Genomic DNA, 20,374 nt, shown 5'->3' with positions numbered 1-20,374 from the left:
TGAATATATACACATTACTATATATAAAACAGATAACCAACAAGAAACTACTCTATAGCACAGGGAACTATACTCAATATTTTGTAATAACCTATAAGGGAAAAGAATCTGTATATCTTTGTACAAATCTGTGTGTATTTGTGTAAAATCTGTGTATGAATGAATCATCTTGCTGTATCCTACACAACATCGTATACCTGAACGTTGAACACAACACACTGGATACCTGAACACAACATCGTAAATCAACTGTACTTCAGTTAAATAAATTTTAAAAATGGAAATTCCTTGAGAGGGTTAGTTGGCCCACTACCAAAATCCCCACTCAGCCTCTCCCCGATAACCTTAACCCAGAATCAGTGGCATCTCACAGTGGTTACTCTCTGTGAGAACTGGACTGGCGAGCGCAGACTGAAAAGAGAAGTACAGGCTTAGGATTCCTTTTTGAAACCTCTATGACCCCAACTGGTCAAACCACTAACGCCTTCATACGCCACTGATCAAAGAACCCTTCTCAGCCCAAACTGCATCCAGAGCTGGGGAGAAGGACCTACCTGCCTCTGAAAGGCTCTGGTCAGCCACACTTGCCCACAGTGACTATAGGGTGGTTGTACGCGACTCTAACCAACATTTCAGTCTTTATTTTTAGATCCAGACATAAATCCATTAGAAATGTCTATCAAGACACCATTTCAAACGAAAAATTCCACTATTCCTCCAGACAAAAAGTGAAGCTAAAACCAATGGTTTTAAAGAAGAAAAACAAAGATGACTGCAGAATCATTGAATAGCATTTCCCTATTTACTATAGTTCTTAGTGCTACTAAGAGTCCTCATAGAAAGTTAATTGTTAGTGAGAATTCCCTGTACGCCAGAATTATGTTGTATGCCCGGAGTACAGGATGAGCCTAAGGGTCACTTTAATAATAACATTTGCATTTCCATGGCAAAGGCCTTTAAACGAAGATTCTGCTGCTGAGCATTGATGACTTCCTTGAGTTCCTTTGTCAGAAGGATAGCAGATGTTCATAAAAATCAATAAAACGACAAGAACTGACCACTATGCTAACTCCTATTAAAACGGTTATAACCACTTTACGGGTTGGCAAGTGTGGGGCAGTAGGAGTGCAGGGGAGGAATGTAAGTCATATTACAGTAAAGACTGTTCTCTTTTAATCCCGGGGGAGAAAATGCTCCACTTTTTCTCACCCACCAGATGTATTCACATGTTTATTTATTCCCAGGAAGAATAATACTGACACATTTAGTTAACTCTCTCTACATATAACTTTTGTACCAACTATATACTCAGAAATAGAGTGGACTGGCTTTACAGAAAAACTTGGTTTTATGATTCCATTTAATCAGCATAAACACCTTCAAGAACTGAACTGAAAGTTTTGCATGTCAGTATCTACATACCCTCTTCAAAAGAGGAAGGAGAATTTAAAACAAAAATTTGGAATCACTAGGATATTAAAACTACAACCACAATCACAACAAAAAACCCTTAGTGACAGATGTGATGCTACAGCTGAAGGCATCAGTTGTTTTCTCTCTCATAGCTTATACCTTAAAAACAAACAAAACTTCCCTTAATCACATCTAATGTGTATGCTGTTGCCTCCTCCAAATGTGCACAGAGCTAGGCTGAACAGATGTGTAAACTTAAACAGTAGTTACTAACATTAGGCCAACTTGCAGTTGCTTTTTTATAGTCTGTTTCTCACTTAATAATTTGCTCCAAATGAATTCAGACATTTTGGGAATATTAACAAGTGCAAAAGGAGGTTCCTTTTGCAACATTCACATTCACCAGTTACCTGGTAATTCTTTTCATGCATTCTGTTAATAGGCTTAGGAGACTGATTGCTGATGCATTCACCAATTCCTTAACGTTCGCTTTCAAGGTCTGTGAAGCTGCCTCTTAAGAAACAGTGCATGAGGGTGCTTGAAATGTTAACAAAAGGAAGGGATACAACTGCTAGAAAGTGAAGGTTTTTCATTAACTAGAGTTAAGAAAAATAAGATCCTGTCATTTCCAAATACTGTGAAATACCATTTTATGTGTTCCGTAAACATTATTCACAAAAATATAATACCAAGTATATAATCTACATCAGAGCTGGTAAGGAATAAAATTTTTTAAAAATAACATTTATGAAGGAGCCATCTTACTATCAAATGTATCACCTGGCTTAAATATGAGATCATCTAATTCACTTTAAAAATCAAGGTTTCCAGAGAGCTCCCCACCCTACCCCCAAATAAGTCAGAGCTTATGAGCTCAGTACATACCTCTATGTAAAATCTTTAAACTCCACAAATAAGTAAGGCCTTTAACAACCTAAATTTAAGAAAGAGAAAACGGGTCAATGATGGTTTTTTATGAGGAAATTTCCACATTTAAACACATAATCATATCAACCATAATTTCTTCCTTCAAAAGTCTGTTAACCAACAAGCATTTATTAAACAACTTCCATGCTGGGTACTGTGGGGATACTGAATGTACAAGCCACAGGTTCCTTCATTTAATAAGCTCACAATGTTCTAAGGATAAGGTATGAAAGAAATGAGTATGTGTGCTCATGAAGTGACGTGGAAGTCCAGTTACACCAAAGTTCTCAGTGGTAGTATGCGGGGGGGTTGGGGGGGGAAGGACAGGGACAGGAAAAAGGGACAAAGATTCTCACTTATTTTTTATACTTCTGCATATGAAAAAAAATTAAGTCATGACATTTATGACCAAGGAGAGACATTCCTTTTCAAATTTACTTTTTTTTTTTTTCCTGGAAGGGGGCCCTCACTTGAGCACGCCTGCAATCTAATCTCAGACTTCTTCTTTTTTTTTTTTTAATTTTTATTTTTACTTTACAATACTGTATTGGTTTTGCCATACATTGACATGAATCCGCCACAGGTGTACATGAGTTCCCAATCCTGAACCTCCCTTCCACCCCATATCATCTCTCTGGATCATCCCCATTGCACCAGCCCCAAATTTACTTTTAATTGAAGGATAATTGCTTTTACAGTATTGTGTTGGTTTCTGCCAAACATCAACATGAATCAGCCATAGGTATACCTATGTCCCCTCCCTCTTGAGTCTCCCTCCCACCAAGGAGAGACATTTTTAAAAACTTAACTAATGAAGGCAATGGATGAAGTAAAAGCTGCTTCCCCTGACAATAGTCAGGAGGGCTTTATTGAAGTGCCAGGCTCTGAGCAACAGATTCCACTGATGTGAGGAAAAGCGGAAAAAGCATTCAGGCCAAGGTAAAAATATATGATCCGAGTGTTGGTGCAGTGTAGTTTTCAAAAACATCGAGGTCATGAATGACAGAGAAACACTGAGACACTGTTCTAGATTAACAGAGACTGAAGAGACATGGCAACTATTATAATGTATATCCTAGACTGGGTGCTGGACCAGAAAACTTTTTCTTTTGGTCTATAAAGGGTATTATTATTAGACAACTGGCAAAACCTGAATCAGGACTGTTGATTAGGTAATAATGATGTATCAGTGCTAATTTTCTGATTTTGTTCAGTATATAGAGGTGATATAAGACAATACACTTGTTCTTAAGAAAAATACACCTAGAGTAGTTAGGAGTAAAAGGTCATGATATGTACAGCTTATTCTCAAATGTTTCAGGAAAATAATCTATATAGGGGCCTCCCTGGTGGTCCAGTGGTTAAGAATTCACCTATCAATGCAGGGGACACAGATTCAACGCCTGGTCTCGGAAGATCCCACGTGCTGCAAGACAACTAAGCCTGTGCGCCAAGTTGCGCGCCCATGTGTCCCAACTGCTGAAGCCCGTGCACCCTAGAGCCTGTGCTCCATGAAAAGAAAAGCCACTGCAATGAGAAGCCTGAGCACCACACTAGACAGCAGCCCCCACTTGAGGAAACTAGAGAAAATCTGAGCACAGCAGCATTTTTAGGTGAGTCAGGAATATAAGAAAAACTACCATTATGAGAAGTAATTGGCAATTTACATATCTTGAGAATGATGGAAAGAGGGTTGGGGCTAAATATGCAAGGATTTTAGTTGATCAAAAAAGATTAAGAGCAATATTAAAAATAGAAATATAAAGGGAAAAACTCAATTTTAAAATACGAAAAATACAGAAGATAAAATCTATATCAATTAATGCTGAGCAGAAGTTAACATATTTAATTATTCTGAGTGGAATGTACTCCTGAAAAATTTGCTAATGCATTATAATCAATTCTATGATATATTTGTCTATTTTAAGAGAACAGAACACATATCTATAGTAAATGATTTCTTTCAGAATTCAGACTAAGTGGCATTACAATAAAACAAATGTACTCTGAACAGTAAGATAATAAAAAAAGAAACTATTAAAATAGCAATAACTACAACAAAAGGAAGAAACAGGACAAAAATATTTCCTTAAATGCTTGTAAAAAAATAACATCAACAATAAAAACAATATCTTCTTTGAGCAAAGGACAAGGTCATCTTATTTAGTAATCACCCTCTGAGTTCTGGAAACAAGGTTAAATTTCTCAACATAAGCTTAGTTGAATGTTATAAAGCTTTCCCATTAAAGATAGCTCCCCACTAAAAATTAGTCCCACAGAAAATGAATAATCAGAAAACATACAAGGCGAAGTCAATCCACCATATTCAGATTACTGGGCAGAAAAAAGCAAAATAAATACTGATTTTATGATACTTGCTAAAATTAAAAGTTTTGTTGGAGATTCAAAAAAGAAAATATTCTTCCAACTTTGCCAAAATAGACTACATTTTCCTTTAGAAGAAAAATAAGTGTACAGGGAGCTAGCAATCTGTTCATTGAAAATCTAGAGGGTATTATTGGTATTCAGCAAGCTAGGTTTCACAACAATGACTTGACAAAGCCTTGACACTAAAAGTGCTTATATCTGCTGTCAATCACTCACTCCTTGACATGTCAAGTGCACATTGTTTCAGGGACAACTTCAATCAACATTAGCACTCACAGTACACAGTGTCACTGCTTCAAAAATAAGAGGAAAAATAAAATGTGTTAGATGGCAGGGAAAGGCAGAAAGGCATTCTTCTTTATAGGAAGGCCAGATTCAAACAAAGTGGAAAAAAATCACTGAGCAAGTTGGAAGGCTGAAATCAACCAGTTTATATGGACTTCTTTTTCTGGGAAAATGCTCTCTTGCCATACATCCATCAAGAGATAATGTGAACAACATATTATAAAGGCTGACAGGGTCTATTCTGTAATGAACCTTGGATCTGTGGACCTGTACAGCATGCCAGACTATGAGAATTCAGAAAATAAAGTTACTGTGGGGAGGGAGAGATGCCGAGATGAGGTTCTAAGACATGAAAAGAATCTGAAGCAGTGTATATCGTTACTCTCGTATTCTTTCATTTGCACTTCTCTCTTTTACTTTTAAATATTGTTCTTCCTTTCATTTCCTCCTCATTTTTTCTCATTTTCTAGGAAAGCAGAGGGAAAGAGTATGGGGCCCAGAGTTAAACTGCCCTGGGTTCTGATTATTACTGATTAATTACAGAACTCTAGGCAAGCTATTTAACTTTGCCGTACCTCACCTTGCACATGTTTAAAATATGTACAATAATCTATAGTTACCGTGAAGGTTAACTGCATTTATTTCATTTATTTCAAATGCTTTTCACTAAAACCATTGTCATATTTTCGATTACCCAGTAGGCAAGCCCTGTATTGGAGTTGGATTTTTTTTTTCCTGACTCCATTCACTTCACAGGCTTCCCACTTCAGGAGAATTGAAAATAGCAATGGCCTTGTGTGGCTGTCCTACACAAGAGGGAGGCAAGATTTATGAACTCCAGGAAGAACAAGCTTCTCTTCTGAAGAAGGCAAATTCCTATTTTAGCCAAGTTTGATAGATAATTGAGTACAGAGAACTCATATACTTTTTTCTTTTCCAATTGGTATCCCTCTTTTTTTTTTTTGCCCTTTATTATACGTGTTATTAAACTTTAGAGCCAAGAACTGCCAAAAGCCACAAAGCATTCATTCCCCCCAAGATTAAAAGAGGAAATGAAACATTTTTATTTTCATCTAAAATGGTGATTTAAGTACTCGAATTTCATACTCATCTACCTAAACATGTAGATTAGAAGCATCTTAGCAGCAATAGCATCAGAAAAGAAAGTTCTCAGCACCCTGGGCAGTTCACACTAATAATTAGAAAGAAAAAAGGAAAGCTGTGAATTACAATGAACTAAGACTAAATAAGGGTCCATGTTGGATTAAAGGATTTGAGTTGTCAGTTTGATGTATAATGAATGTGAAAATCAGCCATTTAATTAAATGGTACATGGTATAATCACTTTGTTCTGCATTAAACTGCTTAAGTTATCAGAGTGCCTTTAGGTTAGCAACTGTTTACTATTACACCACCCATGACTTCTCTTAGACACTGTTTAGCCTATGTTATTCCAAATTTGAAATCTGGAGTTTAAATAATAATGTTAATTTAGTTGATATATTTCATCAGTTTATTAGTGAATATAGAAAACTTCTTTTAATTGCAAAGGAATAAATTCCTAGATACAGATGGTGAAAAAATTAAAAGCCAAGTACATAAAACATATACAAAAATCTTTAAGACTAAAGTAGTATTTCCTTGCAGATGGTTTTACTTTAATAATTTAGGCTTTAAACATATTTTCTAATTGTATGCCTGTAACTACAAAATGTCAATAAAACAGCTTTCTTTTTGAAGAATGTGGAAATTTTACTGATTAATAAGAGTAGTAAGATCCCTGCAAACACATGAACTAGCTCAAGTCAGAATATGCAGGAAATTCCCTAGCGGTCGAGTGGTAAGGAGTCGGCCCTTTTACTGATGGGGCCCAGGTTCAATCCCTGGTCCAGAAACTAAAATCCTGCAAGCCGAATGGTGTGGCAAACAAACAAACAAAAAATCCATAAGCCTGAAAACTGCCATGTTTCTATGTCATTATTATAGGGTGGTCTACAAAAGGAAGAAAGGACAAAAATGATGAGTTAAGAAGATCCTGACAGTAGCGACTGAAGAAAAAGAAAAACAAAAAATCCTAAGGCTATAAGGAGAATAATGCCTGACTAACACAAACAAATCATCCATATGTCACAGAGTGGAAGCCATATACTCACCGCCACTGCAATTCTTCCAAGGACATGCTCTGGAATTTTTCTATATACATCCAAAGATCCGCCTGTGGAGACAAACATGTTGTATTACGACAAGTGAAACTACCAGAACAGTGCCCCCTCGGACACTGGGCCCCTCCTCTGACATCCACTGTGAGACTTTTCTTTTCCTCTACTTACAACATGAATTGGATGTCTAGGGTAAAATTGGCTTTCTAGTCCAGTTTCATTCATGATACAATCGTAATTCCAGATGAAGCATAACTAGATACTTTCATCTTATTCTCAAGTGTATAATCATACACGTGTAAAAACTGAAAGAAAGTAGTGAAGGACCAGCTAAGTATCTGTACTTTATGTAAACCTAAATACATACGCAAAACTAAAGATTGATAGGACAATCATATCTAAGTATTGCACTGTGTTAACAGTTTTCTCAAAGGTAAACCAGGACCTTATCTTAGAATTTTCACATTAACCAAAGAGAAATTGGTGAGTATAATGTTCAAAATACACATAAAAATTAATAAAGTAAAATGGCACTGTTAACATCTATCTAAATGTATGTTAACCTTCAAATTAGGTACTATGGCAAGCAATTAACATATTCCAAAGAAGTTATCTTAGAACAAAATAATTTTTTGTTTTTTTGGAAATTCTCTGATACTATTTTGAAAATGACTTTATGAGGTTAAAAAAAATCTCCTTAGTCATAATATTTTTCACTAAAATGGTATTCACTAATACCCTTCACCTTTACCAAACTGAGCTTTTGGTGGTTTCCAAAAAATAAAATCACTAGATTATAAACATAATAAAGACAGGAGTCATGTTGTTTTGATTTTTTATCAACCTAGAAATTAGCACAACTAGCAGAGAGTACATATTCTGTATCTGTCAGATACATAAATAAGTGAATTTAAATCACCATGAATTTTACCAGATAGGTTAAGTTGCTCTGAAAACAGTTTCAAAAGAAGGGACCACAAATCATTTGCAGCAACAATAACATGACTAAAATAACTGCATAACTTTCCCAGGAAACTATTTCAAAGGAACCAATATTCATTTGGAAGTATAAGGCAACGGCACCCCACTCCAGTACTCTTGCCTGGAAAATCCCATGGACGGAGGAGCCTGGTAGGCTGCAGTCCATGGGGTCGCTGAGAGTTGGACACGACTCAGCGACTTCACTTTCACTTTTCACTTTCATGCATTGGAGAAGGAAATGGCAACCCACTCCAGTGTTCTTGCTTGGAGAATCCCAGGGACGGCAGAGCCTGTGGGCTGCCGTCTATGGGGTCGCACAGAGTCGGACACGACTGAAGCAACTTAGCATGCTTATTAAATGTTTAATCTTACACAAGTAGTATAAGAATTTCAGGAGGTTATGCAAAGAAACACTACTTTACTCCTACTAATGATATGATTGTATGAGAACTATTTTAACCACATGCAATAATATTTCTTTGAGTCAAGGGTGAGACTTACAGTCTTTCAGCTCCATGAAGGAATCCTGGAGCTGAAAGACTGTAAGATTACCCAAGATATCTGAGAAACAATTTTTGTTTCTATTACAGGCTAAAAATTCATATTTAACAATATACCACTAGATGATTCGTAAGTATGCCTCATAAGATAATACCATGGAGCATATTATCCTTTTCAAACGCAGTTAAGTCTATTTGGCAAATACAAAATTTTTTAATGTGAAGTTTTCCTAAAGCTGAACATCAGAGAAAAAATTATTTTTCCCTGTAAAAAATATTACATATATTCAATACATAAAGAAACTGGCTTTGTATTTATCCTGTTTAAAATGATCACTTTTTGCAGCAGCTTTGGCTTGTATTTTCCAGATTCTGATGAGAAGCTGGAAATCCACAGTATGACTAAACCTTATGCTTTGTCTCCGGGTGTTACTGGGAAGAGAATGAAAAAGACACTTCTGCAATGAGGCGAACCATATTTATTTACTAAAATGGCATTTTTATTATATATGCAATAAAAGTGAAAACATGGTAGAGAAAACATTTCATGTTCTCATTGACCTTTCAGATGAACTGGCAGTTGCAAGGATAAAAAATTCTCAAGAATATCAAGCTTTACATGTTGGTATTTGGAATGCTCAGAAATAGAGTTTAGCAGGCCAATCCCCTATGATGTGAACAGCTCGAGTGGCTCAAAACCAGGAGGTGCAAATCTATTCACATATACTACTAAGAAGTCCTAAGAGGAGATTCACTTTTACATAGGCTATAAATCGGGCCTAATTAGCTAACAGGACAATAGTCAACAAGCTAAATCAAAAAAGGCAAAGATTAGGTTATTACCATTATTAGTAGAACAAGCCAAAAAGAAATCCCACTTTGAGGTAATTCACTGGTTTTTTTAAAATATCTACTTAATCTCGGTTATATCCCACTCTCCTTAGCCATCCATATGGGGAAATCTTTACATAGCTGGCTTTGTTGTCATCACAGATTCATCTTGTCTCTGACACAATCATTAGATCCACTTAGAATCAAGAGTTCTGAGACTTCCCTAGTGGTCCAATGGCTAAGACTTCACACTCCCAATGCAGGGGCCCCTGAGTTCGAGGTCAGAAAATTAGATCCCACATGCCGCAACTAACAGTTTGAATGCTACAGCAAACACTGGAGATCTCATATGCCCTAAGTAAGACCTGGCACAGCCAAATGCATACATACATATATATATTTTTAAAAAGAGACTCAAGAGCTCCTACCAAGCCAGATGAGTTCTCATGATATTAAGTAATTCTTATCAGGCTAGACATGGCAGAGGATTTTCTGTTGAATTTTTACTGAGTTTTACTATCATTTCTATCGTATAGGCCTATCCCCAAAAGGCAATCCTTAGACTCATCAAATCTCAGCACATTAGTGCTGGAGGGACATTAAAGATCAGTCCAATAACTTTATTTGACAGGGGAGAGAAACTGAGTCCTGGAGAGTGGGGTGTTCTAGTCACAGCCATGAGTCAGTTGAGGCCAGAACCCAGGAAAGACTGGAGTCTTTGACTTCTTAGAACTCCAAAGATCTAAAAGGTTTCCCCATAAGACACAGCTTGAGAATCACATGTGAACTTTTTAGTCTCACTGAAATGAGACAATATGACACACACTCAGAGAGATAGGTTAATCTTAGCTGCAATACTGGTATGCTAGGTATGTAGAGACTCATTTATCTGTTGCATGTTTGGTTTGATCCTTTTCCTCACGATTCCAAGATCATTGGTCCAGGTCACTGTGACCTGTCACTTTCTTGCATTCCCTAGCCTTAGTCAGTCATTTCCTTGCATGCTACTATCTACCATGAGAACTAGGAGGAAGAATGCTAATAGAAGAGCAAAAAACTCATCTCAACTGCCAAACAACTACACAGTTCTGCTGATGAAGTGGGGCTATTATCTTCATTAAATTAAGTCAAAAGAACTCATGGGGTAAGGTCTCTGCTTATCCTAATACAGGGCTACAAATACAAAGTAGTATCTTGCATGTGGAATACACACAGATATGTAGCAAATGAACAAAGCAACATTACTGTGATATTCATCTCAACATTTTCCTTAAAATAATGATTATTATTAATTATTAATTTGGAAATATTAAAATAGAATTCTGGTAGAACTATTCAAAACCCTAAAGAATGATGCCATCAAGATGTTGTATTCAATATGTCAACAAATCTGCAAGACCCAGCAGTGGCCACAGGATTGGAAAAGATCAATCTTCATCCCAATTCCCAAGAAGGGTAATACCAAAGAATGTGCTAGCCATCGAACAACTGCACTCATCTCCCATGCTAGTAAGGTCATGCTTAAAATCTTGTAAGAACTTCCAGATGTCCAAGTTGGGTTTAGAAAAGGAAGAGGAACCAGAGATCAAATTGCCAACATTCACTGGTTCATAGAGAAAGCATGGGAATTTCGGAGAAACATCTACCTCTGTTTCATTGACTACGCTAAAGCCTTTGACCTCGTGGATCATACCAGACTGTGGAAAGCTCTTAAAAAGATGGGAACACCTGACCATCTTACTGTCTCCTGAGAAACCTGTATGCGGGTCAGGAAGCAACAGTGAGAACCCTGTAAGGAACAACTGACTGGTTCAAGACTGAGAAAGGAGTACGACAGGGCTGTCTGCTGTCACCCTGTTTGTTTAACCTGTATGCTGAGCACATCATGAGAAATGCCGGGCTGGATGAGTTACAAGCTGGAATTAAGACAGGCAGAAGAAACAACCACCACCTCAGATATGCAGATAATACCACTCTAAAGGCAGAAAGCAAACAGGAACTAAAGAGGGTCTTGATGAGGGTGAATGAGGAGAGTGAAAGAGCTGGTTTAAAACTAAATATTAAGAAAACTAAGATCATGGTATCCAGCCCCATTACTTCATGGCAAATAGAAGGGAAAAAGGTGGAAGTAGTGACAGATTTCCTCTTCTTGGGCTCTAAGACCACTGTGGATGGTGACCACAGCCATGAAATCAGAAGAAGATTGCTTCTTGGCAGGCAAGCTATGATAAACCTAGACAGTGTGTTAAAAACATTACTCTGCTGACAAAGGTCCTTATAGTCAAGGCTATGATCTTCCCACTGGTCATGTATAATTGGGAGAGCTGGACCATAAAGAAGGCAGAACACCAAAGAAGTGATGCCTTTGAACTGTGGTGTTGGAGAAGAGCCCTAAAGTCCCTTGGACAGTAAGGAGATCAAACCAATCAATCTTAAGGGAAATCAATTCTGAAAACTCATCAGAAGGGCTGATGGTAAAGCTGAAGCTCCAATATTTTGGTCATTTGATATGAACAGCTGACTCACTGGAAAAGTCCCTGATGCTGGGAAAGATCAAGGGCAGAAGGAGAAGGGGGCATCAGAGGATGAGATGGCTGGATGGCATCACTGATGCAAAGGATGGCATCACTGATGGCATCACTCTGCATGGGGCTGCAAAGAGTTGGACATGACAGGGTGACTGAACAGCAACAATTATTAATACTAAATACTAAAAAAATCTGAAGCCACAAGCAAGAATTTCAGAAGCTCTCTTAGCCTCTTCCTGTTGAAAAAAATTAACAGTCCTTTCTTTCTTTGCAATATGGGTTGTGGGGGAAACAATTTATTCCCATGATGGTAATTCAAATACATGTACATAAAGTCTCACATACTATATTTGGGTATTTCTGAGTGAACTTAATTTTGACTGAATGAGAAGGCATACATATCACTTCCCTACTTGAAACCTTTTAATACATCCTAACAAATTCAGGCTGAAACATAAATTCCTCACCAGGACCTATAAGGCCTACACAATTTAGCTTCTGCCTACTTCTCTGTTCTCCTGTCTGGCCCCAGGTCCTCCGAAATCACCAAGACTTTCTTGTGGGGCCCGATTACACCTTGCTTCCCATCTTAGAGCATTTATACTTGATATTCCCTCTGCCTTGAAGATCCTCCCTAAGCTGGCTCACTGACTCAGTCTCTGCGAAAATGCCACTCCCATAAAGAAGCCATCCCTGACTGTCAAAGGTAGCACCTCCTCTCCTTATTAGTCATCATCTATCTGCTTTAGGTTCTAATTACACTTACTCCTCTCTGTGAACATACTGTATGTTTCTTGTCTGTCTCCCCTTCTAGAATTTAAGTCCTGTACCAACAGGGATTAAGTCTTGTTCACTGTTATACCCCCAGGTTTAGAATAGTGTCTAAAAGAAAACGCTCAATTGATATCTGGAAATAAACAATATATGATTAAAATAAACAATGAGGCTCTACACTGAAATGAGAGATCTAGGCTGAGAGAAAGTTATGAAGTTTTACTGCAATAGTAAGAGAAGGGTTGACAGAGGATGGTACACAGTTTTGGGTCCACATAAATGAGGACTGTTTTGCTGTATTACAGACAGAATGAAAGCCCAAAACAGGGAGGGTGGTTAATGAAGAAACTCTGCCAACGGGATGCACATGTAAAGAGATTTTCCTTAGGCAGCTCTTCATGTAAGAGGTGAGTCAGGCGTGTGCAGTTGTGACTAAGTTACAGATGGAAGAGTGAGGACCTGTGAGAGCTCACTATTGTCTCTGAATGAGAAAAAGGCAGGTGAAATCTGGGGGAGGGGAATCAAGTTTTAGAAGAGTTGATGAGGATATGAGAAAAACTGAAGTGAGAGATTTGATTGTTCAGGGACCAGTTAGTGTGGAGTAAAGGGAGTTGCCAAAAGCAGTAGAAGGGTTTGAGAGCCTAGAGAGTGATAAGTCTCAGAAATAGTATTAAATACAGACTACAAAGCGAATATCTTAAGTCAAGGATTTAAAGCATTAAAATGTATTAAAAGGTGATATCACTGAAAATGGCAAGGTATAATAAGGTCCTCTGAAAATTCCCTTCTCCGCAAAAGCAATGAAAGAACAGACAAAATTTGTCAGAATCAACCTTTCCAGAACTCTGGAAATTAGCCAAAGGACTGTAGCCACCCCAAAATTATTTGTTCAGGACTATGCTTGAATCTTGGTAAGAAGAGCAAGCTCTGTGGCATTTTAACTTGCCTGCTCTCCACCTTCAGTATAGCCTTGAATATCAGCAGCCTGCCAATACAGTAAACACCAGCTGCCTTACAGTCACTGCACAGGCAGAGTTCAGCTGGTGCTCCTTCAAGATGATATAACAACTAAAACATATATGCATCTAACAACAGAATGCCAAAATATTTGATGCATAAACTGACAAAACTGAGGGGAGAAACAGGCAACAAAATACCCCACCTCAATACCCCATACTTTCAACAATAGACAGAACAACTGCACTAAAGATTAACATGGAAATAAAATACTTAACACCGTAAACCAACTAGTCCTGACAGACATCTGAAGAATACCCTACCCAACAACAGCAGAATGCATTTTTCAGGTGCACATTGAACATGCTCCAGAACGATGTTTTAGAGCATAAAACAAACCTCAGTATGTTCAAAAGGACTGAAATCACACAAAGTATATTTTCTGACCTCAGTGGAATATTGGAAACCAACAACAGAAGGACAAATTCAACATGGAAAATGACACACTCCTAAGAAATAAATCACAAGGGATTATCTTCATGGGGAATTAGAAAATACTTTGAGGTAAATGAAAATGAAAAAAACAAAACCAACATATGAAAACTTCTAGAGTGCAGCTAAAGCAGTGCTTAGAGGGAAAAGTATAGCTATAAACACCTACATTAAATAAGAAAGATTTCAAATCAATATCCTAACTTCACACCTTAAAAATACAGAAAAAGAGCAAACTAAAAACAGTGCTCGTAGAAAAAAATGAATAAATATTAGACTAAAGGTAAATGACAACAGAAAAAAAATAGAGAAAATCAAAGAAATCAAGAGTTTGTTCTTTGAAAAAGACAAAGAAACCGACCAACTTTTAGCTACCCTGAATTAGAAGACGCTTACTCCCTGGAAGAAAAGTTATGACCAACCTAGATACTATACTCAAAAGCAGAGACATTACTTTGCAGACTAAGGTCCATCTAGTCAAGGGTATGGTTTTTCCTGTGGTCATGTATGGATGTGAGAGTTGGACTGTGAAGAAGGCTGAGCACCGAAGAATTGATGCTTTTGAACTGTGGTGTTGGAGAAGACTCTTGAGAGCCCCTTGGACTGCAAGGAGATCCAACCAGTCCATTCTGAAGGAGATCAGCCCTGGGATTTCTTTGGAAGGAATGATGCTAAAGCTGAAACTCCAGTACTTTGGCCACCTCATGCGAAGAGTTGACTCATTGGAAAAGACTCTGATGCTAGGAGGGATTGGGGGCAGGAGGAGAAGGGGACGACCGAGGATGAGATGGCTGGATGGCATCATGGACTCGATGGACGTGAGTCTGAGTGAACTCTGGGAGTTGGTGATGGACAGGGAGGCCTGGTGTGCTGCGATTCATGGGGTCGCAAAGCGTCGGACACGACTGAGTGACTGAACTGAACTGAACTGAAGAAAAAAGGGATATGATTCAAATGACTAAAATCTGGAATTAAAGAGAGAACATCAATACTGACTTTACAGATATAAAAATGATTATAAAGGAATACTAATTGTTTACCAACAAATTAGATAATCTAGATAAAATGAACAAACTTTCAGAAAGCCACAAACTACCAAAACTGTCTCAGGAAGAAATAGAAATGCTGAATAAACCTATAACTAGTAAAGATATTGGTTGGTAATTTTAAAAGCTACATCACAATACTGTTCAGTATTACTGGAAGCAAATTTTGACATATGTCCCAACTTGGGTGAATCTTGAGGACATTATGAAAAGTGAAACAAGCCAGTCCCCAGAAGACAAATACTGTGAGATTCCACTTAGATGAGGCATCCAGAGTAGCCCAATTCATAGAGACAAATGTAGAATGTTTGCTGCCAGGGGCTGGGAACAGGAGGTAGAGAGTCATACTTTAATGGGTATAGAGCTTCAGTTTTGCAAAAGGAAAAGAGTTCTAGAGATATACAGTGTCAGTGGTTGCACAGTAATGTGAATATACTTAATGCTGTTGAACTACATACTTTAAAATGGCTAATATGGTAAATCATATACATATTATACCACAATTAAAAAAAAAATTTTGGAAAAGAGAGTCTTATGCACACCATCTTGCAAATCCTACTTGGCCACATAACAATGGGCCTTGGGGCTAGAACAGTTGCTTACTAAGAGATAAAGAGGCCATATAGCCTGTGGTGGGTTTATCTCCTTGTTTTGGACCCTTTCCCTGTTTTAGGCTCAATATGTACTTCTCTGTCCTGTTTAAGCATGTGCCTCAGTGGACCTTAGGCACACCTTCAGGTTTTAGCATTTCTGACTCCAAGGGAGCGAGGTGGAGTGGGGGCTACTTTTGCTGCAACATTGATGGGTATGTGCAGGCCAACTGCCCTCCACAGACTGCCAGGAGGGACCTGCTGCTGGCCATGGGAAACTGACACCCACTACTGAAGCTGATCTTGCTCTGTCTCTCATTTTATTATGTGACTAAAGAATTGTTCAGTCCAGCGCTTGCCTGGATTGTGTTTTTCTTGGCAACTCCAGTACCAAGATGCAATGGGCAGAAGTACTGAACTTCTAATAACAGACAACAGATGCCACCTGACCTAAGAACTACTCACAAACAAAACCTCAGGACCAGAGGTTTCACCAGTGGATTACACCAAATGTTTTAAGAAAAATTAACATCAATCTTTCTAGCAAACTCTTCCAAAAAATGGAAGAGGACAGAACACTGTACACACATCCTTTGAGGACAGAAATATCTGGGTCTCAAACTCACACAGTGACATTACAAGAAAAACTACGAATCAATATCACTTAAGAATATGAATGCAAAAATCCTCAGCAACATACTAGTAAACTAAATCCAGCAACATATAAAATGGATTATACAAGATTGGTTCAATATGCAAAAATCTATTAACACACTATAACTATGGAATAAAGGACAAAAAAACACATGATCATTTCAATAGAAAAAGCACCTGACAAAATCTAATGCTGATTTATGATAAAAAATATAAAACAAACTTGGAAGAGAAGGAGACTTCCACAACTTGATAAACGACACCTACCAAAAACCCACAGCTAAATCATACTTGATGATGAAAGACTCAAAGCTTCCCCTCTAAGGAACATCAGTGCTCATCACGGATGAAAGAGTAACAAAATATGGTACATCCATATAATGGACTATTAGGCGGTCGTAAAAAAAGGAATGAAGTACTAATAAATGCTATAACGTGGGTGAACCTTGAGAACACTATGCTAAGTGAAAGCAGCCAGACGCAATGGCCACATACTGTATGATTTCACTTATCTGAAATGTCCAAAATAGGGAAATTCATAGAGATAAAAAGTAGACTAATGGTTGCCAGGGACTAGAGGGAAGAGAATATAGGAAGCGACTACTAATGCGTGGGGAGTTTATTTCTGGGGTGATAAAAACGTTTTGGAATTGGTGGTAATGGTTATACAATCCTATGAATGTACTAAAAACCACTGAACTGTACAAATGCACATCCTTCATTTAGAAGGATGAATTTTATGGAATTTGAACATACCATCTTAATAAATACATTTTTTAACATAACACAAATTAAAGAGTCAAAAAAGGATGACGGAAAGCCATAAAACAATGACATGTACTGGCTCTATGAAGGGCTCCCCAGGTGGTTCAGTGGTAAAGGACCCACGTGCCAATGGAAGGAGATGCAGGGGATGCGGGTTTGATCCCTGGGTCAGGAAGAGCCCCTGAAGGAGGAAATGGCAATCTGTTCCAGTATTCTTGCCTGGAAACTTCCATGGACAGAGGAGCCTGGCAGGCTACATATAGTCCATGGGGTTGCAATGGTCAGAATCAACAGAGTGAGTGAGCATGCACACACTCACTGGCTCTGTGAACTCACTTTTTCTAGCTGGTCTCCTTGAAGAGTAACCGTCATACTAATATGTTTGTAAGACTTTTAATTCTTGACATCTACTATAACAAATTTAGAACACATTCTTATAGTATTAAGGTATCAATGTAGGCTCATTAAAAAGTCTTATAGGGAATGAACTAACTGTATTATTAATATAATGAGAATGCCCCAAATGAACTATATATATATAAAATATATTTATATATATTTGGCTGCATCCCTTGACTTGAGGGATCTGCATTCCCCAACCAGGGACTGAACCCAGGTCACAGCAGTGAAAGCACTGAGTCCTAACCACTGGACCACCAGGGAACTCCAAATGTTGAGTTTTAATGAGCTGGACATTAAAAAATTGAATATGTGAAATGTAAAGACTGCTCTGATTTCAAATGTGTAAACAATAACAATGGCGACATCATTTCACTGACAGGGAACCAAGAAACCTGCATTTTTGCCATAATATTCAGATCAAAAAAGATTTACCAAAGTAGAAATGAATAAAAAATAAAGGAAGGAAGCAAAGGGCTAGAGTCCAAAGAAAACTAAACACATCTTGGCTAAACAGCTGTGCTAGAAAACGATTTCTTATCTTGCAATTAAGAACCGATTTCTTTCTAAAAGACATAGGACATTGGGTTAATAGATTTCTTTAAAAGAAAATCTGTTTTGGCTATTGAAACATTAAAAGAACAGAACATCTGTTTCACAAGTGAAGACAGATTGTATAGAAGAATCAAATACCAAACCACCAATTAAACTAGCATTTAATCTGTTCTATTTAAATTTTCAATAAAAGTAAATGAAACTACATTCTTGAAATTATAGCTCAACTATAAATATTTAACACTAGGAACCCTTAACATTAAGATGTTTTACAGCATAAAGGAGGTGCTTATTAGTATATTTTAATTATTTTTAATTCTACATGATACCTGTGTCAACATCAGGTTTTAAACTATTCTACTCTCAAAATCACTTTTAAAGTATTATAAAAGGGAAAACTCACCATCCATAAATTCAGTACATATTGAAATCCTGTTCTCCACGAAAAATGCACCATAAAACCCTATGATATATGATGAATCACACTGTAACAAAAATAAGACAAAAGCAGTTAAAAGCCTGCAAGCCAATACCACAGGCATACTTTATAAGGAAAAATAACCAAGGAAAAAAATTACCTTATAAAGAATTTCCAATTCAGACATAATTTGCTTCTGAAGTTCCAGTGTAATATCTAGTAGTATGACCTAAACACATAAAGGAATCAACATTCACACACTTATTCACCTTAAGATTAAATCTAGCCATATTCACTATGAAATATAAAAACTAAAAAATATGGTGTTTCCCCTATTCATTCCACCTTTCTCCTCTCCACCACCATAACCTCTGGTAATACAAACTGTGTCCACATCTGTCTAACACTTTGTATTGGGGGCGGTGGTACAGAAGTGATTGATGGGATCAAGGAAAAAGCCAGGTCTCAAAGGTCAGTATTAATGGCTTCAAAAGTCAGTTACGTTATAACACCCTTAATTTACACACCCTATTTTGGCCACATTGGTTATTTTGAGACGAGGAAGACCGGAATGACCCTGAAACCATTAAAAATTAATTGTCTTGTAATTCAGATACTGGGCAAAGCAGAAGAGAATGATAAGTAAAAATAACATTTAAAGTAGATTTTTAGTTATGAGAGAAATAAGGAGTTTTAAAAATATATCAGGTTTTTATACTCTTCCAATTGGGTAATCTTTCTTTGCCACAACTGTTATAAAATTGAGCTTGAAGGAACCTCAGAAATTATTTCACCTAATTCCTTTCTTTCTAAAGAGGAAGAAACCAAAACTCTGAGGAGTGATGAGGCTCGGCAACATCAGGGCCTCTCCCTGATTCCAAGGACCACACACTTTCCAGTATGTTCCAAGGCTTTATGGTTTCCCTTAAAATATCAACCAATGAGTCAAATTCATAACACAGAAATGTACGATAATTTATAAACATACATAGAACAAATACTAGTTTATTTTGAACACTTATTTTAAGAAAGAAGACCATCAACCATTCAAATTTTACTCAGTATTTACTGTGAAGTCAATTCAAAGGGAATTGTTTTTTACTTAAAAAGAACAGTGATGATAATAAAATAACTAGACAATAGCTTTAAAGATTCGTGGCAGAGTTTCTGATTCCAGACATTACTAGATAAAAACTTATTCAGGATTACCAAGGACAGTAATTATACACCATCCAACACTGATCAACATTTTGTATACAATTGCAGAATATATATATAAACACACACACACACATATATATAATCATACTGGAGGAAAAAACATAAATTTTCAATTGTAAACTGATGACAGAGCAAGGAAAGAAAAGGATAGTCTCTAAAAACACAAATTTTCTAGTACTGACATCCACTGGGGGAGGGCAGAGTGAGTACAAGAAGGCACAGCAGTTTCTATCAAGAGTTTGCTTTAGGGTTATTTATAAAAGCTCTCACTAAACTAGATTGTAAGTGTAAGGCAAAACTGCCAAGAAAACATTTAAACATTTCCCTCAATCAATAGTCATTTGTTCCAATATTCACTTACATTTTTGCTCCTGTATAAAATTTAGCAAGAAAATTAATTCATCTAGTGTTGTTTCAATTCTATACTATATATTAGAGCTAATATTGACCCTCTGTGTCAAGTACAGGGAAGCTTCCAGCCTGAAAAATTC

General features: G+C 37.2%; 1 protein-coding gene across 10 annotated transcripts in view; it reads right to left on the bottom strand.

Moving 5' to 3' along the window:
• The window catches only part of MAP2K5 (mitogen-activated protein kinase kinase 5), a 264,501-nt gene that overhangs the window by 151,935 nt on the left and 92,192 nt on the right, over positions 1-20,374 (bottom strand). For all 10 annotated transcript variants that reach the window (XM_069597653.1, XM_069597650.1, XM_069597649.1 and 7 more), the window contains 4 exons: positions 18,823-18,891; positions 18,648-18,729; positions 7,167-7,228; positions 2,299-2,347 (listed from right to left, as the gene is read on the bottom strand). In XM_069597653.1, the coding sequence (XP_069453754.1) occupies positions 2,299-2,347; positions 7,167-7,228; positions 18,648-18,729; positions 18,823-18,891 (262 nt within the window). The remainder of the gene's footprint in view (positions 1-2,298; positions 2,348-7,166; positions 7,229-18,647; positions 18,730-18,822; positions 18,892-20,374) is intronic.

This window comes from Ovis canadensis, chromosome 7 (genome assembly GCF_042477335.2).
Source record: "Ovis canadensis isolate MfBH-ARS-UI-01 breed Bighorn chromosome 7, ARS-UI_OviCan_v2, whole genome shotgun sequence".
Classification (NCBI taxonomy): domain Eukaryota; kingdom Metazoa; phylum Chordata; class Mammalia; order Artiodactyla; family Bovidae; genus Ovis; species Ovis canadensis.
Note: the sequence above shows the minus strand (reverse complement) of the source record. Positions and strands in the feature narration are given on the sequence as shown.